The sequence below is a fragment of the Girardinichthys multiradiatus genome, chromosome 11, assembly GCF_021462225.1.
Source record: "Girardinichthys multiradiatus isolate DD_20200921_A chromosome 11, DD_fGirMul_XY1, whole genome shotgun sequence".
Taxonomy (NCBI): domain Eukaryota; kingdom Metazoa; phylum Chordata; class Actinopteri; order Cyprinodontiformes; family Goodeidae; genus Girardinichthys; species Girardinichthys multiradiatus.
This window is the reverse complement of record NC_061804.1, coordinates 43,422,417-43,445,819: the sequence shown is the minus strand read 5'-3', so window position 1 is coordinate 43,445,819 and position 23,403 is coordinate 43,422,417. Positions and strand designations below refer to the sequence as shown.

Below are 23,403 nucleotides of genomic sequence, written 5' to 3'. Positions count from 1 at the left end.
ATAGTGAAAACTGCTAAAGAAATGGGTAAAGAAGAACCAGCAAGTCTTTTAAAGGCTACTAATCAGTGAAAGCCAGGACAAATCTGGAATGTCTTAGAATGAGGCCAGGACTGACAGAGTGGAGTGGCACAGACCAGAAGGAAGAAGATGAAGACTAAACTGATTTTTAACTTTAGACAATTGTGATCTGATGCATAATGGCCTACAAGCAAGATGATAAGCTGCATAGCTACTTATCTAGCATGAAGTATTAGAACTAATTATATATTTTTGGCCACATAAATATGTTGTCTGTTAGTATGGATCAGGTGTATCTCTATGAATTATAATGTCATCTTAAAGCTATTTTAGTTTAATAATTCAGTTCAAAAAATGAAACTAGTATAGGGAAACTGGTGACAAACTTTGGGGAGATGCTGATTTCATTTTCCATCAGGACTTGGCACATGCCCAAATTGCACAGTGCTGAAACCTATTTTAATTAAGCTTGCATCACTGTGCTTAATTGGCCAACAAACTTGGCAAACCTACACCCAAAAGATAATCTATAGAGTACTGTCAAGAAAAAGATAGAGATAACAATGTAGATGAGCTTAGGCTGCTACCAAAGCAAAATGAGCTTCTGTCACATCTTAGCAGCGCCACAGGCTGTTCGCCTCCATGCCAAGCTGCACTGATGCAGTAATTCATACAGAAGGAACCCTGACTAAGTATTGAGTGGAGTTAATGGACAATACATGGACATGTTTTTCAGAAAGTCTACATTTCTGTATTAAAATAATTGGTATTGATCTTATGTAATATTTTAACCTTATGAGTCTCTTGAGTTTTGGGTTTCCATTAGCTGTAAAACATAACCATTAGAATTTCCTGAAATAAATACTTGAAATCTATCACTCTACGTGTAATAAATATATAAATATGAGTCTCCTATTCTCTAAATGAATTACAAAAATTATAAAAAATTTTATGACTTATTGTCTTATTTATTGACATGCAGCTGAAACCTCTTATGTACTGCTATTACAGTTTTAGAACTGAAAATGCAGATTTTTTATAATCATAAACCCATCAGAACAGAATCCAAACCTTGTTTTAAAAAAAAACATGGCATGAGATAAGCTACCGAGCCATTGCTGGACAAGTGGTTTGCCACACGTGCCAAAGAGCAGTGGTTTTCTGTAATTGTCTCTTTTTCATTGCTGAAACTGACCTCTCTGAGACTTTGCCATCTGTCATTTCTCCTGGAGCTGTGCCCCTCCCTAAACTGGCAATTCAGCATAGTGAGAGCTCACTTTTTCTCATCATCACGATAAATTCCGTTTCTCCCAAGGAGTTAATTATTGTATGAGGTGGAAAGGAACCAACAGAGGATTATTAATTTCTTCAACACGCCAGACCCATTCTAGTGTTCCGTGTGTGATGACGATGCACCTCCTGAATCTGAGATTCAAGAATCGGTTGGACCTTCCTCTCTAACAACCTCCTAGAGTAGGCTTTCCCGGGGAGGCGGGGAAGTGTGGTCCCTTGATAGCAGGAACACACTAACTTGTTGTATGTCTTTGAGCATGAATACCCTCAGGCCACTGATGTTCTGGAATGTAGGCCTATATAACCCTCTACAAGACAACACAGCAGATACCAGAGGTTTTCTAATGGATAAGTTCTGGAGAAAGTGCTGGCTATGCCATCTGAGAAACACCAGTCTCCTGCAGTCAATCCCTGATGATGTGACTTCATTACACTTGAGTACTGTCATCCATGAAAAAGAAAGATTACCTTTGCCAGTCATGCGATGCTACAATAACTGGGTTAATGATGTTATTCAGGTAGTAGCTCGTCAAGCTACCATTCACAAAGTTTACAGAATTTCTGTATTGACTAGAGTCTAGAGTAAAGACAGTGTTGCAGTATGGACAGGTGGGTCTAGTCACTAGTTCTAGTCACCGGAGCCCCTCTGCCCAAGAATGTAACACCAGCACCTCCGAAGCCCAGTCTGGTGACAACTGTGGCTGATATGGATGGCATTCTCCTTGACATCTCCCACAGCGTTGGTGGCCAGTATTTCTGCTCAGTGTGAATGTGCTTTCTTCAAACACAACACTAATGCCCATTTGTTCCTTGTCCAGAGCAAATGCTCACTGACACATTCAAGAAGGTAAATCCTTTGTCAGATGGCGAGGTTATCATGGCATGTTCTCTCACACACAGACCATGCTAAAGTAAGCATTTTTGTTTGACCTGACACTCCAGAGCCTCTCACTTTCTTTAGATGTGCCTGGAGTTAAGTAGCATTTACCATGCGGTTCCAAAGGGCACTGTTAACAAACAGTCATCAACATAGTATCTACCCATATTTCATCCAATTCTTTGCCTTTCTAGGAATATTTCAGACTTATCTGTAACCACTGCTAATAACACTCTATGACACTGTAAGTTCAGTGGCATCTTACCTATAAGAACATCCTGAAGGCTCACAATAGCCAGGAACTGCTGATTGGCTGTTAGGTGTCATCTTGGTCTTATAATGTCAACATTTGAACAGCATAATGAAGAGGACTAACTGTGAATTGTCAATGATCCCAAATATTTAATGGTTGATACACAGACCAAACACAATCATTGATTGCCCCTCAGTGGGGAAATGCCAATTATGATGATATTTTGTTGGGGAACAATGTGTTGTCTGTGCTGAAATGCTGAAACAATAAAAAGACTGATGTAGATTCAAAAGCTCTAATGAAGTTCAGTTGGAAACGTCATAGAGCATTAAAGGTGCAATGCAAAATGTCATCAAAAGCTAAATGTGTATGTACATACACACACACACACACATACATATATATATATATATATATATATATATATATATATATATATATATATATATATATATTTTTATATCTTTTATTTATTTATTTATTTTTGTTTTTAGATTTCCATTTTTCTATACACAGCTGTATGACTAGCAACACCCCTTGGGTAGAATTTACAATTTTAACCCCATACATGCTCTACTGCTTCAAAAACACCACCCATATCGTGTGCACAGGCATATGTGTGTGTGTGTGTGTGTGTGTGTGTGTGTGTGTGTGTGTGTGTGTGTAAAGGGTTAGATCAATATTTTACAGGTGCTTATAGAAGCCTATTTCAGGAACAGAAGCAGTTTCAGGAGGAGATCAGAAAGCTGTTCTACATCCTCATTTCCAAAGAAATCTTTGTAAACTTTTAAATTTGCAGCTTATCATCAGTTTACTCCGCCGACCCTTGAGTTTAGAACGTGAGATAATAACTAAGGAGATCAATAACACTCAAGGGCAACGAGCCCGGCTGTAAACACTGGGTTTAGCACCAGGACTCGTTTATGTCGCACATAGTTAAACACGACAACAAGCATCTGTGTGATCCATAAACGCTATTCTGAGCCTGTTTTTAACTCTTGGCCTGTTGTGTCCAGAAAGCACCTCGGATCATCACACAGTGTGAAGCTCAATAGGAGATCATCATTTGGGAATAAAAAGCCAGTTCGAGACTTACTTTAACACGGCGCTGTCCCCCTGCTTCACGGTGATGTTGTCCTTCAGTGCAGAATCGCCGCTCCTGGCTGGAACTCCTGCGGGTACAAGGAATAGCAATTTAAGTCCGAGGACGACCAGGAATTTCCCAGGTACTGCCAGATAGCCACACATTCCCATGTTTGTTTGTTTTCTTTCTTTCTCTCACTGCGCAACTTCCAGGAAAAAAACTTAACGCGATGGGATATATTCCTTCAGTGTCGTGATCTGCCTCTGCTCCTGATAAACAGATGTATTGCCACTAAAGCAGGGAGAAAACGTCTGTCCGATTCTCAGTAAGACCACCGCGTTTCTGGGAGAAATGCGTGCCGTCTCCCCTGCTACTGACTGTAATCTCTGTGAAATGGATGTTGAGGCACGGATGCATCAGCCTGAGATCCTGTACGTTTTCCTCCCCTCCCGCGGTGTTATTTTCTCTCTGTCGTCTGGGTGAGACGGTGGGAAGCTGAGAGCAAGAGGCTGAATTCGTCTCACTATCCTTTTTTAATTAAGTACACAATCTCTCTCTCCCGTACTCGCTCTCTCTGTCTCATTCTCTCCCGTGTCTTGGTAGACCTGCACCATGTGGACCTGTGGACAAACCTGCCAGTTCACAAGGGGTTATTCCAAGCTGTGGTTCATGGACCACCAACGGGTCTATGTGTTGTGTTTATGAGACACCCTAAAAACTTGCAATATGGCAGCTAACATAACATCTGGTGGCACATAATAAGATCTTATCATAATTAAAGTCAATTGCCCTGTAATCACTTGACACTTTTAAAGCCAGAACTTTATTACAGTTTCCTGTCCTGTTCCTAAATTCCACAATGTTTTGGTAGAATTTTGTTCGTAACATGATCATAGCTGCACCTTCATATTTAATTTTACATACCAGCATATTTGGCTGCTTTGTCAACTATACTGCCATGGACTACGAACATACTGAAATTCAATGCTGAGTTGACATTTTCTATATGCTTTTAAATCACTGACAGCTCAGTAATTGCGTATTTTGTAAATTTATGTGATAATTTTCAGCTGTAGTTGAATAATGCAGTCACAGGTGGAAAAACAGGCAAGGCATGCAGTAATAAATTATTACTGACCTTAAAAGATAACCAGTCATTATTTCTTTAACTTAAAATCATTCCTGATCTGCTCTCAGTAACTCTGTTAACCCTTTTCATGAGCCAACATTTATTTTCTGTTGCACGGCAACAACATGGGGTAAGGATTTTCCTCTTTGGGCTTTTTGTTGACAAAGTAAACGGAGACATCGTTTTAGGACTTTGACTAGTCGCTTTATATTTAGATGCTAAATTTTTTGTGGTATATTGTCCTTTAACTGATTGAAGTAAAGTGATCACAGAAATAATCCCGTTTTGATTTGGTTGCATTTTCAACACCTGCTGCAGCCAAAAGTCAAACCTCATAAAATTATCTGTGAAGCAGCTAACAGTGTAACATTTTGATTATGCCTGAGCTTCACAGACATGTCTGTAGGTGTTATAAACGTAAATGACATAAAAGAAGACATTTAGCTAAACTGCAAATCTGTTACTTCACCCTGAAAATAAATCACATAATGCTAAAAGAAGAAATAAGATAAGTGTGTGTTTTTACAATCAGAAAGAGACTCCACAAGTTGAACTTCTATGGGAGGTGTGGAAAGAGGAAGACTTTGTTTTCTAAGAAAAAGTAAAGTTGAGTAAAGCATGGAACCATCAGTGGGACCATCAAAATTAAGCTGAGGAAAAGCCTGGGGCTTTCCACAAGTGGAAAAGGGTCTAAAGTCAACAGTAGATCACTAACACACTTATAGTGTCATTTTAGCTCCTTCGGTAGATTAAAAAAACTATTGGGATTGGTCAAAACAACATATTCTTACTAGTTATGTAAAGAGTAATGTTTATGGAAAAAAAGTACACCCACTTTCAGTTCCGAGGTTCCATGTCTCAGGAGGAGATAAAAATGATTTGGACTTTGACAGATTCTAAACATATTAGTCTCACATTCCCCTGGCAGATTTAGATTTATAGTTATTATTAATCAACCCGGAAGTTTGAACTGGAAATCACATAGAGAACTCCAAAAATATAATCAGACAATGCACAAAGGGCATAATTTTGAAAATAAATATGTCTGTTTATATATTTTAAAAAAAACTAGCATGTTAAAAAATATATGATTGATCTGATTCTCTGCAGAGTGAAGGACAGGGAGTACTTAATACACACAGACAGATATCAGTGGAGTGTCAAAAAGAAAAAAGTTGCTCAATCATATTAGAACACAAACCACATTGTTGGGTGATAGTGTAGTGTGGAAGGAAAAAAGCTATACATTTTACAACAAGGGGAATAAAGTGCCACAGACACAAATACAGACACCACCTGGGATGACCAAGAATGGCTAATTCTAACTTATGTAGCTTCTATAACGGCAAAGAATGAAAGGAATAATAGCAGCACTAACACCACCAGACATATCCATATATCACTGAGACTGACTCCAAGTGGCAGCAACACTGTAATGTCTTGAGGAGCACAACTTCATTAGAGGATGTAGCAGTATCACCATGAGATAAGTCTCTTAGTAGGTTCCGAGATGTTGCAAAAAGAACAGAATAGGTGACATTTCACAATATTAGTTCATTTTAAAAATGAGAGCCTCTGGCTACATTCTCTTCAAATGCAACTGCAGTCTGTTTAAAGTGAAAGATAAGACAAAATATAGGTTAAGGACAACTTCTAGCAAGGAGAATAGAAGGGATAATATGCCTGCTCCTTCTCTAAAACTGTCTAAATTGTTCTCCCTTAATGACCTAGACCTACAAACTACCAACAGTTGACAGTGAAGGCTTAAAGCTCATAACAATATTCTTGTTGGCTGACATGTTGAGGTGACTATAACTTAGTGGGAAGAGAGGTTGTCTTGCAATCTAAAAGTTGTGGGTTCAATTCCAGCTTCCTCAAGCCACATGTTTATGTGCCCCTGAGCAAGGCATTTAGCATCAAGTTGCCTACTTATCTGCTTATTGGTGTGTGAATGTGCGTGTTTTGGGTGAATGTGGCTATATAGGTTAATGATGTTGCAATATGAGGTTCAATATTACAATAAAAAATGGAGCGCAATTAAATTACTTTATTTCTTTTCCATTATCAGAACTTTGCTATCTCTCTCACTAAGCTCTCTAATGCCGGGCACTAAGATCTTCAGTGGTGTGAAACAATATTTTTCCTCTTACAGAGTTCCTTTGTTTGGGCTTTTTTGTTACACATAAAATGCTTCAGATCATTAAACAATTTATAAATACAAAATATTGTTATCATATGATGATTTCAGAATCAGCTTTATTGCTAAGATTGTGCAGACAAACAAGGAATTTGACTTCAGTACACTTTGCTCTCAGTGAAGACTTTTTTAAAATATATATATATGTAATAATGGAAATAGAAAATATATATATTTTTAATGTACATATATACACCATTGACTTTACAATAGAACATAATGTGAGACCAGTCCAAGTATGCATGGTGTTGTTCTGGAACTCTGACTGTCAAGTGTTCATCAGAGAAACATCCTGGGGGAAGAAACTGTTTCTGTGGCAGATGGTTTCATTAGACAGCGCTCTGTACCGCTGACCTGAAGATAAAAGACCAACCACACTGAGATGGACGAAGACAGAATAGACTGAATTATGGCAGTGTAGAAGATGACCATCAGCCCCGGTGAAAGGTTGTACTTCTTGAGTTGCCACAGGAAGTACAGTCTCTGCTGGGCCTTTTTCCAAACATTGTCTATGTGTGTGGACCATCTCAGGTTTTGGAAAATGGTGGTTCCTAGGAACCTGAAGTAGTCCAGAGACAGTGTTGTTGAGGATGTTGAGTGGGGGTATGTGGGGGAGGTGTTCTTCGAAAGTCCACCATCATCTCCACAGTCTTAAGTGGTTCCAGGTGGTTCTGACCACACCAGTGTACCAGCCAATCCACCTCCTGTCTGTATGCAGACTGATCACTGTCCTGGATCAGACCAATGACAGTGGTGTCATCTGCAAACTTCAGAGTTTTACAGATGGGTCCGCTGAGGTGCAGTCATTTGTGTAGAGGGAGAAGAGGAGTTGGGTGAGAACACACCCCTGGGGGCTGCTGGTGCTGATGGTTCTTGTCCGGTAGAAGATGCTCCCCAGCCTCACCTGCTGCTGCCAGTCCTTCAGAAAGCTGGTGATCCACTGACAGGTGGAGGCCAGAACTTTGAGCTGGATGAGCTTCTGGTGGAGGGTGTCTGGGTTGATGGTGTTGAAGGCTGAGCTGAAGTACACAAAGAGGATCCTAGCATGCATCCCTGGGTGGTAGAGTGTTGCAGGATGAAGTCTAGTCCGAAGTTGACTACATCATCTGCCAACTTGTTTGCTCAGTAGGCAAACTGGAGGGGGTCCAGCAGGGAGCCTGTGATGTCCTTCAGGTGCTTCAACACTAGTCAATCAAAGGATTTTATGACCACAGACATCAGGGCGACAGGCCTGTAGTCATTTAATACTGTGATGGTGGGTTTCTTGGCGAAGCATTTGAAGCAGGAGGGAACCTCACACAGCTCCAGAGACTTGTTGAAGATCTCAGTGAAGATGGGGAGACATTATCAGGTCCCAAGGCATTATTTGTTTTCAGGCGCTGAAAGAGCCTATTTACATCTTCCTCTGAGATCCTTAGTGCCGGCAGGGGGTCTGAAGGTAGGGGGGTGGTTGGTATATGGCAAGAGTTTGTGTCTGAATGGGAGGTGGAGGAGTTGGGTTGAGGTGGGAACTGCTGCTTTTCATATGTGCAGTATAAGCCATTCAACTGCTTTGCTAGGCACTGGTGTTTATGAAGAGAAAAAAGCTGGCCTCCCAAAATTACTCCAAGAGCAGATTGATGATTGATCAGGAGATCACAAAAGAACATAGAACATCTAAATCACTGCAGGGCTCATTTGCCTCAGTAAGGCACAGAATTCATGATTAAACTGTAAGAAGGAAACTGAGCAAACAAAATCATCTTGGAAATGTTTCAAGGCAAAAAAACAAAACAAATTAACAAACAAACAAAACATGTTGACCAAAATAAAATACAAAGGTCTCACATTTGCCAATTAACTTATTAATAGATTAACTAGACAGAAGTAAAATCTTTTGAAAGGTGTGTCTCCCATTACATCTGGTCTAAAACTGATACAAAGAACTGATGGTCAGGCGAGGTTGTAGTGGTGTGATGGTTTGGAGCTGCTTTCTTTAGTGAGGACATGGAAGACTTGCTGTGACTGAGCAGCTGTCTAGCATGAAAACCCTGAATGAGAATATTTGGCCAAATAGTTAATGTCTTTAAGAATGAGAGCAGAATCTAACATTAACAATTGTTTAATAATCTGGAACATTTAGGTGTGACAAAAAACAAAAGAAATCTCTAAGGGAAAATACTTTTATTAAAATATGATATTGGTAGTTCAGGTTCTATCAAATCAACATGAAAAATGATTAAACATTTAAGAGAAAAGTTACTGCATGACAACCAGGTTTTATTGCTTTCCCGGCTTACAATAAGTCTTCATTCTCTTGATATTGGATATCAAACATATAGCTACCAGAGGTGGAGAAATAAATGTTTACCACTAGGCGGGGAACAAGAAACTCCTTTCCCAGCAGAGAATCAAGGGTGTGTGGCATTGATTTGAACAACTTTCATGTACTTACAGTGTGTAGGCTGCAGATGTGCCCTGGAGGTAAATGCATGTATCAGACTCACACTTCGTATCGACAGATAGTCAATCTTAAGAGACTCAAATTTGTAACAGGGACAGAAGCCATCTTGACAGGACATGATCAATTTCAACTGTATTTAAAAAATTTTTAATTAGGACTGCTTTGTTTAAGGTAGTCCATTGATGGAACGCCTAGATTAGTTGTAAAAGGATGTTTTGTTTTGTATCCATGGCCAGAGACTGGGTGTGTTGACCTTGGGTGCAATGTGCAATCCATAAAAGATTGCTAAGCAGCCTATTACACTTTTTTCATTCTTTGAGTTAATGGTTTAAGTCATTTGTTCAAGGTTGACATCTATTTTTTCATCAATTGACCTCTACTTAGAAAGCTCTGCAGTGATGTATTTAATTGAACATCACATTACTGTCTCATAGACTTGGAAGAAAAGGCAGTAGCTGTGCATTTTCACAGGAAAACTGTTTTTTTTACATCACATTGTTGCTAAAACATATTAGCAGTTTGATTTCAATGAATATTTAATGTCCTTGATTAGCTACAAAAAGCATTTGTAAAGAGCCAGTTCTCACATGGTTTGTAGTGTGAATTATATCTTCAGTTGTTTGAGGATTGGTTTGAGAAGGAGAATATGCTAGCTACTTTGAAAGGGAAGTTTTAACATTAATGAGAGTGTGAACTTCTCTTAGTCACATTTACTTTGTTTACTAATGCTCCCACTCTGTTTCCTTCCATCTTCTGATCTGTATGCATGGAAGGCTTGCTGGCCACAAGGGATGTGGGAGACGCATTGCTATGTGTGGAACAGCAGCTCTCACAATTACGATGACAGCTTTTTGGGTCTCATGAGAAGCCTGAACAAGTTAATTTCTTTACCTTAATGTCAATTTGGCAGACTGTTAAGATATTGGATGAGTAGAGAAAGAAACAACAGTACTCTGACAGCATTGGATGCCTTCATTGGAGAGAGATACAAACAACACATTGTGTTGTTCTCGTCTGGTGTCAAGTGTTTGTGCAAGTGTGAAAACACTGATGGGCATGTATTTGCGAGCTGCAGTCTGTATTCTGGTGACCAGACTCCTTTCACTTACTATTTACTTTACATAAAAAGGCATTTCTTTATCAAGACAAAGCACCACACAAAAAAACAAAACAAAAAAGAAGACAAATTGCCATCTGAACAGAATGGCTTTTGAAACAATTTATTGATCACTTGTCTAGATCCACCCTAACATTTTCAGCACAACAGAAACGGTCTTCAGGGTGCTAAAACACATATTCTGCACTTTGAATATGGGCTGTTTTTACTTTTGACGTCTCAAGGTTTAAGCACAATGTCTCCGTTTCTCAAAGAAAAAAGTTCTCAGCTAACATCCAAGAATCCCTGAAATGTCAGAGCTTGTTGAATAACCAGCGCAACCCATTTATTACACTGTTGTTCAGTTTATTTTAAAAATTGTTATTGTGTAATTATTATGATGTTTTGTGCAGGGAAAATGGTCGAAGATAAGACTTAATTACAATGATCTGGCTGGGATGCGGCCCAAGTCCTGACTATGCTCACATCTTAATGGTTTTTAAATTAAACCCCTCCCTGACCTCAGCAAAATCCTGATAATTAGAGTCAACGGGTAGAAGGAGTAAGTGGGCTGAGGTTCCTCTTTACACACCTCCCCTCTGTCATGGAAAATAAGATCTGATGATGTTAACACCAAGGTTATTGCTTAAGCTGACATATTGGCTGCTAAAGAAAGCCTTCAGCCCCTAAAATGAGCTGAACAAGATAAAGAGGTCATGAAAATTGATGTATATTGTTTTAGAAGTGAGCTTTTTTGTACAGTTATATTCTGGTGTGTGGCTACACGGTGGTGCAGTTGTTAGCACTATTGCCTTGCAGAAAGAAGGTCCCGGGTTAGGATCCTGGCCAAGGGAGTTTGCATGCATGGAGTTTGCATGTTTTCAACATGCATGCGTGGGTTCTCTTCGGGTACTCCAGCTTCCTCCCACAATCTAAAAACATGTTAGGTTAATTGTTCTCTCACAGGCCCCCCGTAATCCTGCAAGGATGAGCAGGTGTAGACGCTGGATGGATGAATACTCTGGTGCCGGGAGTGTCCTACCTCTCAAGGTAACACATGGACCAATTACCAGTGTCAAGGTTAACCAAGGTTTCAAGTGTTGTCATACCATTGCTATGGTTTAATGAAATGCAAAGGATCGTTTTCCCATTCTGTATGGAGCCTAGAGTAAAGGACTGCACCACCCCCACCCCCAACATGTTGCTGCCCACTGCCAGCCAGCTAGCTAGAAGAAGGCTACAACAACTTACTCCCACTTAAAACTGAAACAAATTCAGCTTGTTAAAATATATGCAGTTCCAAATAAATGCATGCAACCATGTGGTGGATACTGGAGGAGCTAAAAGGGGACACTGGACTGTGTAGGGCAACTAGTGGGAGTTATTTCATAGATACTGAGAATGTGGAAAGCTTCTTCCTTAATAAAATGGGTTTTATAAACATAAGAAAGGTATCATTATGTTTTCTATCCCTTTTAATTGTGATTAATTGTATACAGGGAATATCTTTAAAAATAGGGTAACTGTGATAAGAAACTGGGACTTATGTGTTTGTTAACGAGTATTTTTTAACTTACAGGGGTTGGACAATGAAACTGAAACACCTGGTTTTAGACCACAATAATTTATTAGTATGGTGTAGGGCCTCCTTTTGCGGCCAATACAGCGTCAATTCGTCTTGGGAATGACATATACAAGTCTTCCACAGTGGTCAGAGGGATTTTAAGCCATTCTTCTTGCAGGATAGTGACCAGGTCACTACGTGATCAGAATCAGAATCAGAATCAGAAAAGCTTTATTGCCAAGTACGTTTTTGGACATACAAGGAATTTGTTTTGGCGTAGTCGGTGCAATACAGTACAAATTAAACAGTATAAACATATCTACAATATAATATAAATATATGTGCACAGTTTTAAGTGAGTGAGAGTAAATATAGAGCAGTATAAGATGCAAGAGCAATACAACAGTGTAGGTGATTAGTGTGCAAGTAAAGCAGGAGTCCAAGCTGAGCGTTAATGTAACTCATAGAGTTACAGGTTACAAGTGTCCTGTCAGCAAAAAAGGGGGGGTGTGGGGGAAAGGGAGAGTGTCAGGGTGGTTTCTGGGCTTTGTTAACAAGGCTGGTGGCAGATGGGAAAAAACTGTTCTTGTGGCGTGAGGTTTTGGTCCGGATGGACCGCAGCCTCCTGCCAGAGGGGAGAGTCTCAAAGAGTCTGTGACCAGGGTGGGAGGGATCAGCCAGAATCTTCCCTGCCCGCTTCAGGGTCCTGGAGGTGTACAGTTCCTGGAGCGACAGTAGACTACAGCCAACCTTCTCAGCAGACCGAATGACACGCTGCAGCCTGCCCTTATTCTTGGCTGTAGCAGCGGCGTACCAGATGGTGATGGAGGAGGTGAGGATGGACTCAATGATGGCTGTGTAGAAGTGCACCATCATAGTCTTTGGCAGGTTGAATTTTTTCAGCTGCCGCAGGAAGAACATCCTTTGCTGGGCTTTCTTGATGAGGGAGCTGATGTTTGGCTCCCACTTGAGATCCTGGGAGATGATGGTTCCCAGGAAGCGGAAAGATTCCACAGTGTCAATTGTGGAGTCACAGAGGGTGATGGGGGCAGGTGGGGCTGGGTTCTGCCTGAAGTCCACAACCATCTCTACTGTCTTTAGAGCGTTGAGCTCAAGGTTGTTCTGGCTGCACCAGTCCAACAGATGGTCCACCTCCCATCTGTACGCAGACTCGTCACCATCAGAGATGAGTCCGATCAGGGTGGTGTCATCCGCAAACTTCAGAAGCTTGACAGACTGGTGACTGGAGGTGTAGCTGTTGGTGTACAGGGAGAAGAGCAGAGGAGAGAGAACACAGCCTTGGGGGGAACCGGTGCTGATGGTCAGGGAGTCAGAGACGTGCTTCCCCAGCCTCACGTGCTGCTTCCTGTCAGACAGGAAGTCAGTGATCCACCTGCAGGTGGAGTCGGGCACACTCAGCTGGGAGAGCTTCTCCTGTAGCAGAACTGGGACGATGGTGTTGAAGGCAGAGCTGAAATCCACAAACAGGATCCTGGCATAGGTTCCTGTGGAGTCCAGGTGCCGGAGGATGAAGTGAAGGGCTAGGTTGACTGCATCATCTACAGACCTGTTGGCTCTGTAGGCAAACTGCAGGGGGTCCAGGAGGGGGTCGGTGATGTCTTTTAGGTGTGAGAGCACAAGGCGCTCAAAGGACTTCATCACCACAGAGGTCAGGGCGACGGGTCTGAAGTCATTAAGCCCTGTGGTCCTTGGCTTCTTGGGAACAGGGACGATGGTGGAGGACTTGAAGCAGGCTGGCACATGACATGTCTCCAGTGAGGTGTTAAAAATGTCTGTGAAGACTGGAGACAGCTGATCAGTGCAGTGCTTCAGGCTGGCTGGTGAGACAGAATCCGGACCAGCAGCTTTCCGGGGGTTCTGTCTCCTGAAGAGTTTGTTGACGTCCCTCTCCTGGATGGAAAGAGCCGTCCTCGGCAGCTGTTGGGGGGCGTCGTGGGGGATGGTTGCAGGACTGTCCCTTTGTCTTTCAAAGCGGCAGTAGAACTCGTTCAGGTCGTTGGCGAGGCGTCGGTCGTTGATGGAGTGGGGGGCTTTTGGCTTGTAGTTGGTGATTTGCTTGAGCCCTTTCCAGACAGACGCAGAGTCGTTGGCTGAGAACTGGTTTTGTAGCTTCTCAGAGTACAGTCGTCTGGCCTCTTTCACTGCCTTGCCAAACTTGTACTTTGCCTCTCTGTATATGTCTTTGTCCCCACTCCTGAAGGCCTCTTCCTTATCCAGTCTTAACCTTCTGAGTTTAGCTGTGAACCAGGGTTTGTCGTTGTTGTAACTCACCCTGGTGCATGATGGTACACAGCTGTCCTCACAGAAGCTGATGTAGGAAGTCACAGCCTCTGTGTACTCGTCCAGACTGTTGGTAGTAGTCCTGAACACATCCCAGTCTGTACAGCCTAAGCACGCCTGGAGATTCTCCACAGCCTCACTGCTCCACTTCCTTGTCGTCCTCACAACAGGTTTGCAGAGCTTTAGTTTCTGCCTGTATGCAGGAATCAGGTGGACCATGATGTGATCGGATTGGCCCAGTGCAGCACGTGGGACGGTGTGATAAGCGTCTCTGATGGTGGTGTAACAGTGATCCAGAATGTTGTCCTCTCTGGTCAGACATTTTATAAACTGTCTATATTTGGGGAGTTCGTGGGTCAGATTACCTTTGTTAAAGTCACCAGCGATGATGACTAAGGAGTCCGGGTTGGTCCGCTCCACACTCAGTATCTGGTCGGCGAGCATGCGCTGTGCGACCTGCACGTTAGCTTGCGGCGGGATGTAAACACCGACCAGGATGAACAAAGCGAACTCACGGGGGGAATAGAAAGGCTTACAGTTTATGATGAAGGATTCCAGGTCTGGAGAACAGTGCTGCTGAATCACTGTCACGTCGTTGCACCAACCACTGTTGAGGTAAAAACAGATTCCTCCACCTTTCGCTTTGCCGGAGAGTTCCGTGTCTCTGTCCGCTCTGTAGAGCTGGAATCCTGCCAGCTGCAGCGCAGAGTCCAGTATTAATCCACACAGCCACGTCTCCGTGAAGCACAAAACTGCCGATGAATAAAAGTCCCTGTTTTTCCCCAACAACAGTTGTAGTTCCTCAATTTTGTTGGGAAGTGAGCGCAAGTTAGAGATAAATATTCCAGGTAACGGTGTTCATAGTCCACGCTGGCGAAGACGTACCAGCACCCCAGCCCGTTTCCCTCTCTTCCGGCGTTTCACCGCGTGAACAAAGGTGAGCGCACCTTTGACCAGAATGTCCAAAAATTCCAGAGCAGTAGGCAGAAAAGTGGGAAATAACTCCTCTGGTGTAGTAGCCCTGATGTTCATGAGTTCTTCTCTGGTGAGAGAGCTCTGGGTACCATCACAGAAGACTGTTTTAAAGCAAAAAACAAAACAAAACAATGCGCACCAACACTCCGAGCCGACCATCTGCGGCGCCATCTTGAAAAAAAAAAAAGAAAAAAAAAAAAAAAACTGGTAATGATACTGGTGGAGGAAAACGTTTCCTGACTCGCTCCTCCAAAACACCCCAAAGTGGCTCAATAATATTTAGATCTGGTGACTGTGCAGGCCATGGGAGATGTTCAACTTCACTTTCATGTTCATCAAACCAATCTTTCACCAGTCTTGCTGTGTGTATTGATGCATTGTCATCCTGATACACGGCACCGCCTTCAGGATATAATGTTTGAAACATTGGATGCACATGGTCCTCAAGAATGGTTCGGTAGTCCTTGGCAGTGACGCACCCATCTAGCACAAGTATTGGGCCAAGGGAATGCCTTGATATGGCAGCCTAAACCATCACTGATCCACCCCCATGCTTCACTCTGGGCAAGCAACTGGGTGGTATGCTTCTTTGGGGCTTCTCCACACCGTAACTCTCCTGGATGTGGGGAAAACAGTAAAGGTGGACTCATCAGAGAACAATACATGTCTCACATTGTCCACAGCCCAAGATTTGCGCTCCTTGCACCATTGACACCGACGTTTGGCATTGGCATGAGTGACCAAAGGTTTGGCTATAGCAGCCCGACCGTGTATATTGACCCTGTGGAGCTCCCGACGGACAGTTCTGTTGGAAACAGGAGGTGCACATTTAATTCTGCCGTGATTTGGGCAGCCGTGGTTTTATGTTTTTTAGATACAATCCGGGTTAGCACCCGAACATCCCTTTCAGACCGCTTCCTCTTGCGTCCACAGTTAATCCTGTTGGATGTGGTTCGTCCTTCTTGGTGGTATGCTGACATTACCCTGGATACTGTGGCTCTTGATACATCACAAAGACTTGCTGTCTTGGTCACAGATGCGCCAGCAAGACGTGTATCAACAATTTGTCCTCTTTTGAACTCTGGTATGTCACCCATAATGTTGTGTGCATTTCAATATTTTGAGCAAAACTGTGCTCTTACCCTGCTAATTGAACCTTCACACTCTGCTCTTACTGGTGCAATGTGCAATCAATGAAGACTGGCTACCAGGCTGGTCCAATTTAGCCATGAAACTTCCCACACTAAAATGACAAGTGTTTCAGTTTCATTGTCCAACCCCTGCAGAATCTATATGGGAACCATGCATGTGGTTAAAATAGTCCGAATGTGTTCACTTTTTACTTACTAGTAAAACCATAATTTGGTATGATAGAAGTTGTGTAGAATTTCTGTTTCACATTAATATTTAAGTACACATACCACTTCGCCTTTGGATTTTGTTTCTTGCTATGCATTCCTGATTTTTACATCATTTCAGATTATTTAAGAAAATCCTCCCCTAGCATGTTGCTGACTCCACAATGTTTCACATTGGAGTCGCTGTGTTCAGGGTGATGTGGTGTGGAGTTTTTTTCAACAATGGCTTTGTTCTTGTTGCTCTTCCATGAAGGCCCGGGTGCTTATTCACAAAGATTCCCAGAGTCTATTCAGGGAGCTTGTAACTTGGCCTAAAAATTCCTGTTGAGCAGTCCTAGTTTAAGAGTGATTGAGGTAGTCGCTGAGAGCGAGTCTGAGCAAAACCTTTATCATAGCGAAACTTTTATCATGCATAGTGATTGCTAGGTGTGATGCTGTCTTCTAAGTGCTGTGAAAAACAAAGGCACTCCTAATAAACAATGGAGAGAAATGAACCATCATAGAACTTAGACAGGATTAAGATGTGTAAGTCATAAAATTAAATTAATTGTCACACAGCATGGCACTTTATTTACATGCTCATCATTATTTTAATTTGCGTTTTGTTATGTTTACTCGCTATGCTGGTCATTTTCGTACTTCATCTATTTGTTATACCTGTCAGCATTTTACTGTGATTACCTTCTTGTAAAAAGAGATTTGATTTGGTAAAATGATTGAGACAAAAGGGAAAAAAAAGGTGGAGGAAACCAGACAGAGAGCAGAGCCTGCTGCTGGCACATCTGGTGGAGGAGAATAGAGGAGTGTTGAAAGGTAGAGCTGGTGCTGGGATCATGGTTCAAACAAAGGGTCAGACCTGGGAGTGCATTGCCAAGCAGATCAATGTGTCCTTCCCTCTGCTTTCATAAACCTACCAAGAATATGAGGGTGCTGGTACCTGCTGCAATCAGAAGCTAGAGATGAGATAGCAGCACACCAGCGAACTTCTCTACAGATGGGGAGCCTTGTAGATGACCATTTAGGCTTAGGCTGCTGACATTATCATGTACAATACAGCAAATACTTCTTCACCACATTTTACATCTTCCTTCTGTGTATCTAGTGCTTTTATTATTGTACCAGATCTTGTCTAGAGTGTCTATTTATGTATATATGTTTTTTTCTACCTTTTCCAATTTTTCCAAACTTTTATGTTTGAAAGCATTTTTCAAACTGTAAATAATATTTAAATTATTCTGTACTATGTTAGTAAATTGTTTTCACTTTCTTATTCATGGTTATTTGTTATCGTTTGTATTATTTATTCATCCTTCCTTATATTACCTTATTACAGGTGAGTCTTTAATTTGTCTTGCTGCTAAAACTATTTCATATTCCCCTACGGAGATGATAAGGTTTATCTTATCTCTGGATTAATAATTGTATGATTGTTACAGAAGTTTGTTTCCTCATTTACTCAACTGTTTATGTAGTGGATACCTTCACAATTGAGCCTGTAGCATCTTATTAATTCACTGTTGTTCATTGTGCGGAGAATATCTCTCAAACGTTATGTTTAAAGATCCAAATCTGATGTCTGGAAATGGTTGAAGGTCGAGAACAGTTAGGAATGGGCAAATTCCCCAGATTAAATTTGCTCACAATTTACAAGCAGAACAAATAGCATTTTATGCCTACAATTGTTTAGTTGTAACTCTAAGCCCCTAATTTATGACAGGACAATACAATGATGACTCTATGATTGCACTGTTGTCTGAGGCCCTCCTCTGTACAGTTGGTTTTTAACATCAAGATAAAATAAGACTGTCGTCTAATAGGTCTAAGTCATTTGAATTATATTTTTCCCCCCATCTCCCCCTACTCTGCTACACACTGGGTCATGTAGATCCAATGACCTTGCTAAAGTTCTAGCATGGGAATCCATGCCTAGCATGCAGAAATGATGAATTAGAACAGCATTATTTTTGTTCAGTTCTTATGAGTCATTCTTGATGCATCACACAAACAGTTATTTGGTGAGCCAAAGAAAAAAGGCTTCACTCTGTGCACTAACTGTGCTCCGACAGAAGAAGTGGATGTATTGATTTTAAAATGAATAAGAGCATTCCTCTCAAATCAGCATCTTATGAATGGTTGAAACATTACAGTTGTTATTCTTTTTAATTACATTCATCCATGCAGGCATATTCTTTCAGTATAATTTCCTGTAGCACCACATCCACACTAAGACTATGGGGCTCTTGTCAGATAATCCATGTTAATCTTTATTCATATCATGCAAGAATGGCCGGAGCTAACAATGGACAGCCTGTGACCAAAGCAAGCTAATACCCAAAAAAACATGGATGGACTGAATCAAGACAGTTCATTCAATGGATTCAGTCGTCTGTAAAAGCTCAAATTTCTCTGGCAGAGTAACAGCAAAATTATGGATCAAATTTATGAGAGACTAATATTAGAAGGTTCCAAGTGCAGTAAAGTGTTATGAAATACAACATAATAATTTATACTTTATTGTCCCTTCTGTTATGCAGAAACACATTTGAATGAGTGTGTTCATGAGTGGCATTTATCATTTCTGTGAACTTTAAATTTGACAGCGCTGTTTTTAAACTGGGTAACTAGAACTGAGCCCAGCTCACTGGGGTGGCATTAAACAACATCTTATTCTGGTGTAAATGGCTGCTGTAAAGCAAGCATAGGATACTTGTATTGATGAAATACATGCCTATCTCCTCGCTTTGATCTTTTAACTATAAAAATATGCCCTGACAATCAAAATCAAAGCATATGTGGCATTGTGTGCCAATATCTATCTATCTATCTATCTATCTATCTATCTATCTATCTATCTATCTATCTATCTATCTATCTATCTATCTATCTATCTATCTATCTATCTATCTATCTATCTATCTATCTATCTATCTATCTATCTATCTATCTATCTATCTATCTATCTATCTATCTATCTATCTATCTATCTATCTATCTATCTATCTATCTATCTATCTATCTATCTATCTATCTATCTATCTATCTATCTATCTATCTATCTATCTATCTATCTATCTATCTATCTATCTATCTATCTATCTATCTATCTATCTATACCAGTCTTATAGTAGCACATAGAAACCTTTAATTTTGCATAGTATAAAATATCAATAAAATAAAGCACCAACATCATAATTGCATTAACTATAGATTGTTGACTATAAGCATTTTTCCATGTTTACTGTAGCTGCTTGACATGATTTGTCTGATTTTAATCTGAGTTAAAGCGAGTCATTTTTCTATAAATTACTCCGTTTATTTCGAACATGTTGTTTGGCATAGACAATGAGAATTTGAAACAGGAGAACAGACTGCACAGTCAATAGGATGTTTTAAGAACTATATGGATAAATATGGAACATAGCAGACCACATCTGTGTTATTTTAGACAAATACAATTTAAGATTGAGACTTTGCATCTTTTTGAGTTTAAAGAAATGTCAACTGTTTTTTAAACCTATGAAGTAAGTTTAAATACAATTATAAAATTACTTCTTTTGCCCAGTTGAAGGTGACATTTATGCCACCGTTTGAAGCCATATATTAGTGTTATATGGGGTAAACAGAAGGATTGTCACAATCATTTTACAGCTTTAGATTGAAACATCCAATAATACCTTCAGACGGTCTCTAATTGAACCAAGCAGATTTTGCAAGATATTTTGGTACCTATATATGAATGGAAAACTTCTGTGCCTAATCCAAGCCAAAAAGCTCAGAGAATTTTGTCCCAGTTCAGTCTCATATTAGATGGTCATGTGACATTTCCTAAGCCCATTTGACTTGTGTTTTTTTATTATATCTATACTGCATCAAAAAGACTTGGCTTTCATACTAAAAGACACATTTCTGTGAATCCACACACCCAAGAGTGGAAGGGATTTAGGCTATAACAGACTATACAATTCTGAAAAACCATCTGGGATAGAGGGGGGGGTTAAGACATGTGTTCAGTCCTTTGTTATTTAATCTGCAGACACTTGACTGTATTGCCAGATTCAGGACAAACCAGCCCATTATGTTTGCTGATGTTACTTGATGTTCAGCAACTGCACCAAAAGCATCCTTAAGAGTAGAGGTGATGCATGTTAGTTATAAAGTATGGGAAACAAAACTATAAAGCTGTGTTAAAAAACACAGAATATCAGCCCCCTATGGAGAGAACTAGTCATATAATTTGGGTTGGTTCTGCATGACTGGGGATTTCTCCTGGAAGCTCAGCAGAGAATGCTCTTCCTCAGGAGACTGAAGCATATGAGAACTCCTCCCTTCATCGCATCTTTTAGCAAGGGACTATTCAGAGCATCTTGACCCACTCTATCATATCTTAGAATGCCCACTGCGCTGTTACGCCCAGCAATATTAGCTAACTTGAGGGGAGAGGGGTTGAGACAGTCTGCCAGATCTTACTGCCTTCCATGGAGGCCATTTTCAAGTAGATATGCAAGACAAATTTATGTCAGTATTGTGAGAGATCCTTTCCACCCCTCCCACGTGTTATGTATTCTCCTGCCATCTGGAAGAATGTATCACTTTATGAATTAAGAAGATCCATAATGTGCAGCAGCTTCATTTCTCTGGCAATGAGGCTGTCAAATTCCCATTAACACGCATATACATGGGAAAAACATAGTTTTGTTACATAAAATTTTTTTATGTGAAATTACACGTAACATATTTAATCCATTTCAATCCTGTAAGACTCACAATGAAAAGACACATACAGTAGGGGTCGATTAGAGAAGTTTATTTACAAATATTTATTTGGCGCTCGGACCCCGGAGGAAGACACAAACACTAAGAATGACGTGAGCTTGAATGAAAAACTTCTGAATAGAATTAGAGATGTCTTCCCCCTGGGATCCGACTGGTGGTGGAGTGGAGCCCTGAGGAGGTAAGACAATTGGGAGGAGCTAGGAAGCCAGATGGTGGAGGTGGGGAGGAGGAAGGTCACAGTTCAGCTTAAAGAGCGAGGAAGTCTGTGAGTGAAAATCTTTAAAGCAGAGCCTTGGACGGTGATTGGCTGAAGAGGAAATGCAGACTCGATGCTGATTGGCTGGAGCAGGGACGCATGGTGCAGAAGAGGGGGTGGGTCTTCCAGATTGAATTTTCATCAAAACTGCATAATTCTTTCTTAACCATAGTGGGATAGTTCAGATTTCTTTTTTGGGAATCTGGTTTGTCTTTGCTTTAAATTTGAAAGAGTTACATTGTTCTGGGCATGAAGAGATCCACACTGTTTCCACTTTGATCTCAGATAACAGCGTCCACCTCAGTCCTAAATTATCAGGCAGCTTAAATCAGTTGACTTTCTCCAAGTCACTGGGTGCCATACAAATGACTGTCTGTTTGCAAGCTTTAAAGATCTGATGTTTCTTTGCTGTCAAGAAGGTGTCTTCCTATCTGACATGATCAGAGCACTTCCATGTTTTTTTGCTGCTAATGCTGCACAAAGTGTTGCAAAGTCAGTCAATGAAAGCACAACATGGGGACATGAATTATTTAAGAAGCTGGTTTAAGATGCAGCTCCAAAATGATCTGAATGCTCTGGCATGCTGTGATATCAATAGGTGTAATATTCTCTGTGCTCCCAGCAGGTATGTGTTTGGCAGATATGCTGATACACTATCAGATACTGTCCTGCTGACCTCTACATGACATTCCGGTGTGTGTGTGTGTGTGTGTGTGTGTCTGTGTGTGTGTGTGTGTGTGTGTGTGTGTGTGTGTGTGTGTGTGTGTGTATGTGTGTGTGTGTGTTGAAATATATAGATAAAATTGTGCATCCACAGAAGCATCAGTGGTAGAAAACATGTTAGTACAGATTTTATCGGCTGGTTATATTTGTCAAAATTGTTTCCTTTTTATCTAATCTATCAATATTTATCAAGTTTTCTCCAACTCAGCCTGAAACATATATTGAGTATAAAAGCTGCTTGAAGGTCAGACTTAAATCCTCTTGCATTAAGGCATCCATGTTTTCTTTTTTAAAAGCTTTTAAAGTATGAAAGCTATCAACAGGGAATCAGTGCATCTTAGTGGGTGTTTTCGAAGCCTTGCTACCAATCTTCACTCACAGAGTACAAAAGAGAATCAATTCAATTTCCTAAATATTTTCTATTCAATGGGGGATGGAAGTTTTTCATGTAGAACTGCTCCATCTAGAAGGGAGCAAATCTATGCCTGATGTTATTTCATCGACCTAGTAAATAAAAGCTGTGAGAGACTGATTCAACAAGTACCTTGGGGGAAAATGTCGGTTAGGTTTTAGAGGAAAATAAAGACAAAAAAATCAGTTTAATGAATAACAAAATTATTTAGCTGTATGCTTCCAACAAAGAGGCTTTTACCACAGCTTCTTTATTAACTCAAAATGTCCCTTTAGTGTTAGTTTTAGCAAAATCAAACTCAATTTTATGCATGTCTAAATAGAACTTTAACGCTTTGTTATAAACAGTTTATATGGTGACAATTACAGTTGAAATGAGAAGATAACATCTAACTGATGATCATTTGGGCACAGACTGTCATCCCAGAAATGGGCTGTATTCAGAAGCAATTTCCATTCCAGTATCAGTCATATGGAACTGATCTCAGATCTTTTTCTGTTTCCTATTCTTCTATGTATGCTGGTCTCAGAAAAACATGGGTCTAAACACAAGGAAAAAAGGGGAATATCTTAAAGATCAAGTCCTTTCATATTGTTGTATGTAAGTCATTTGTTGATTTGCTCCAATTCTGAATACTATATATACAGATGC

At 40.6% G+C, this 23,403-nt stretch overlaps 1 protein-coding gene across 3 annotated transcripts in view; it reads right to left on the bottom strand.

Annotated features, from left to right (window-relative positions):
• Positions 1–23,403, bottom strand: part of opcml (opioid binding protein/cell adhesion molecule-like) — a 508,488-nt gene that overhangs the window by 252,344 nt on the left and 232,741 nt on the right. For 2 of the 3 annotated variants that reach the window (XM_047379028.1, XM_047379030.1), the window contains exon 1: positions 3,538–4,106. In XM_047379028.1, the coding sequence (XP_047234984.1) occupies positions 3,538–3,695 (158 nt within the window). In that variant the 5' untranslated portion in view covers positions 3,696–4,106. Of the gene's footprint in view, positions 1–3,537; positions 4,107–23,403 lie in introns of those variants that run through there. The other variant, XM_047379029.1, reaches the window with a different exon arrangement.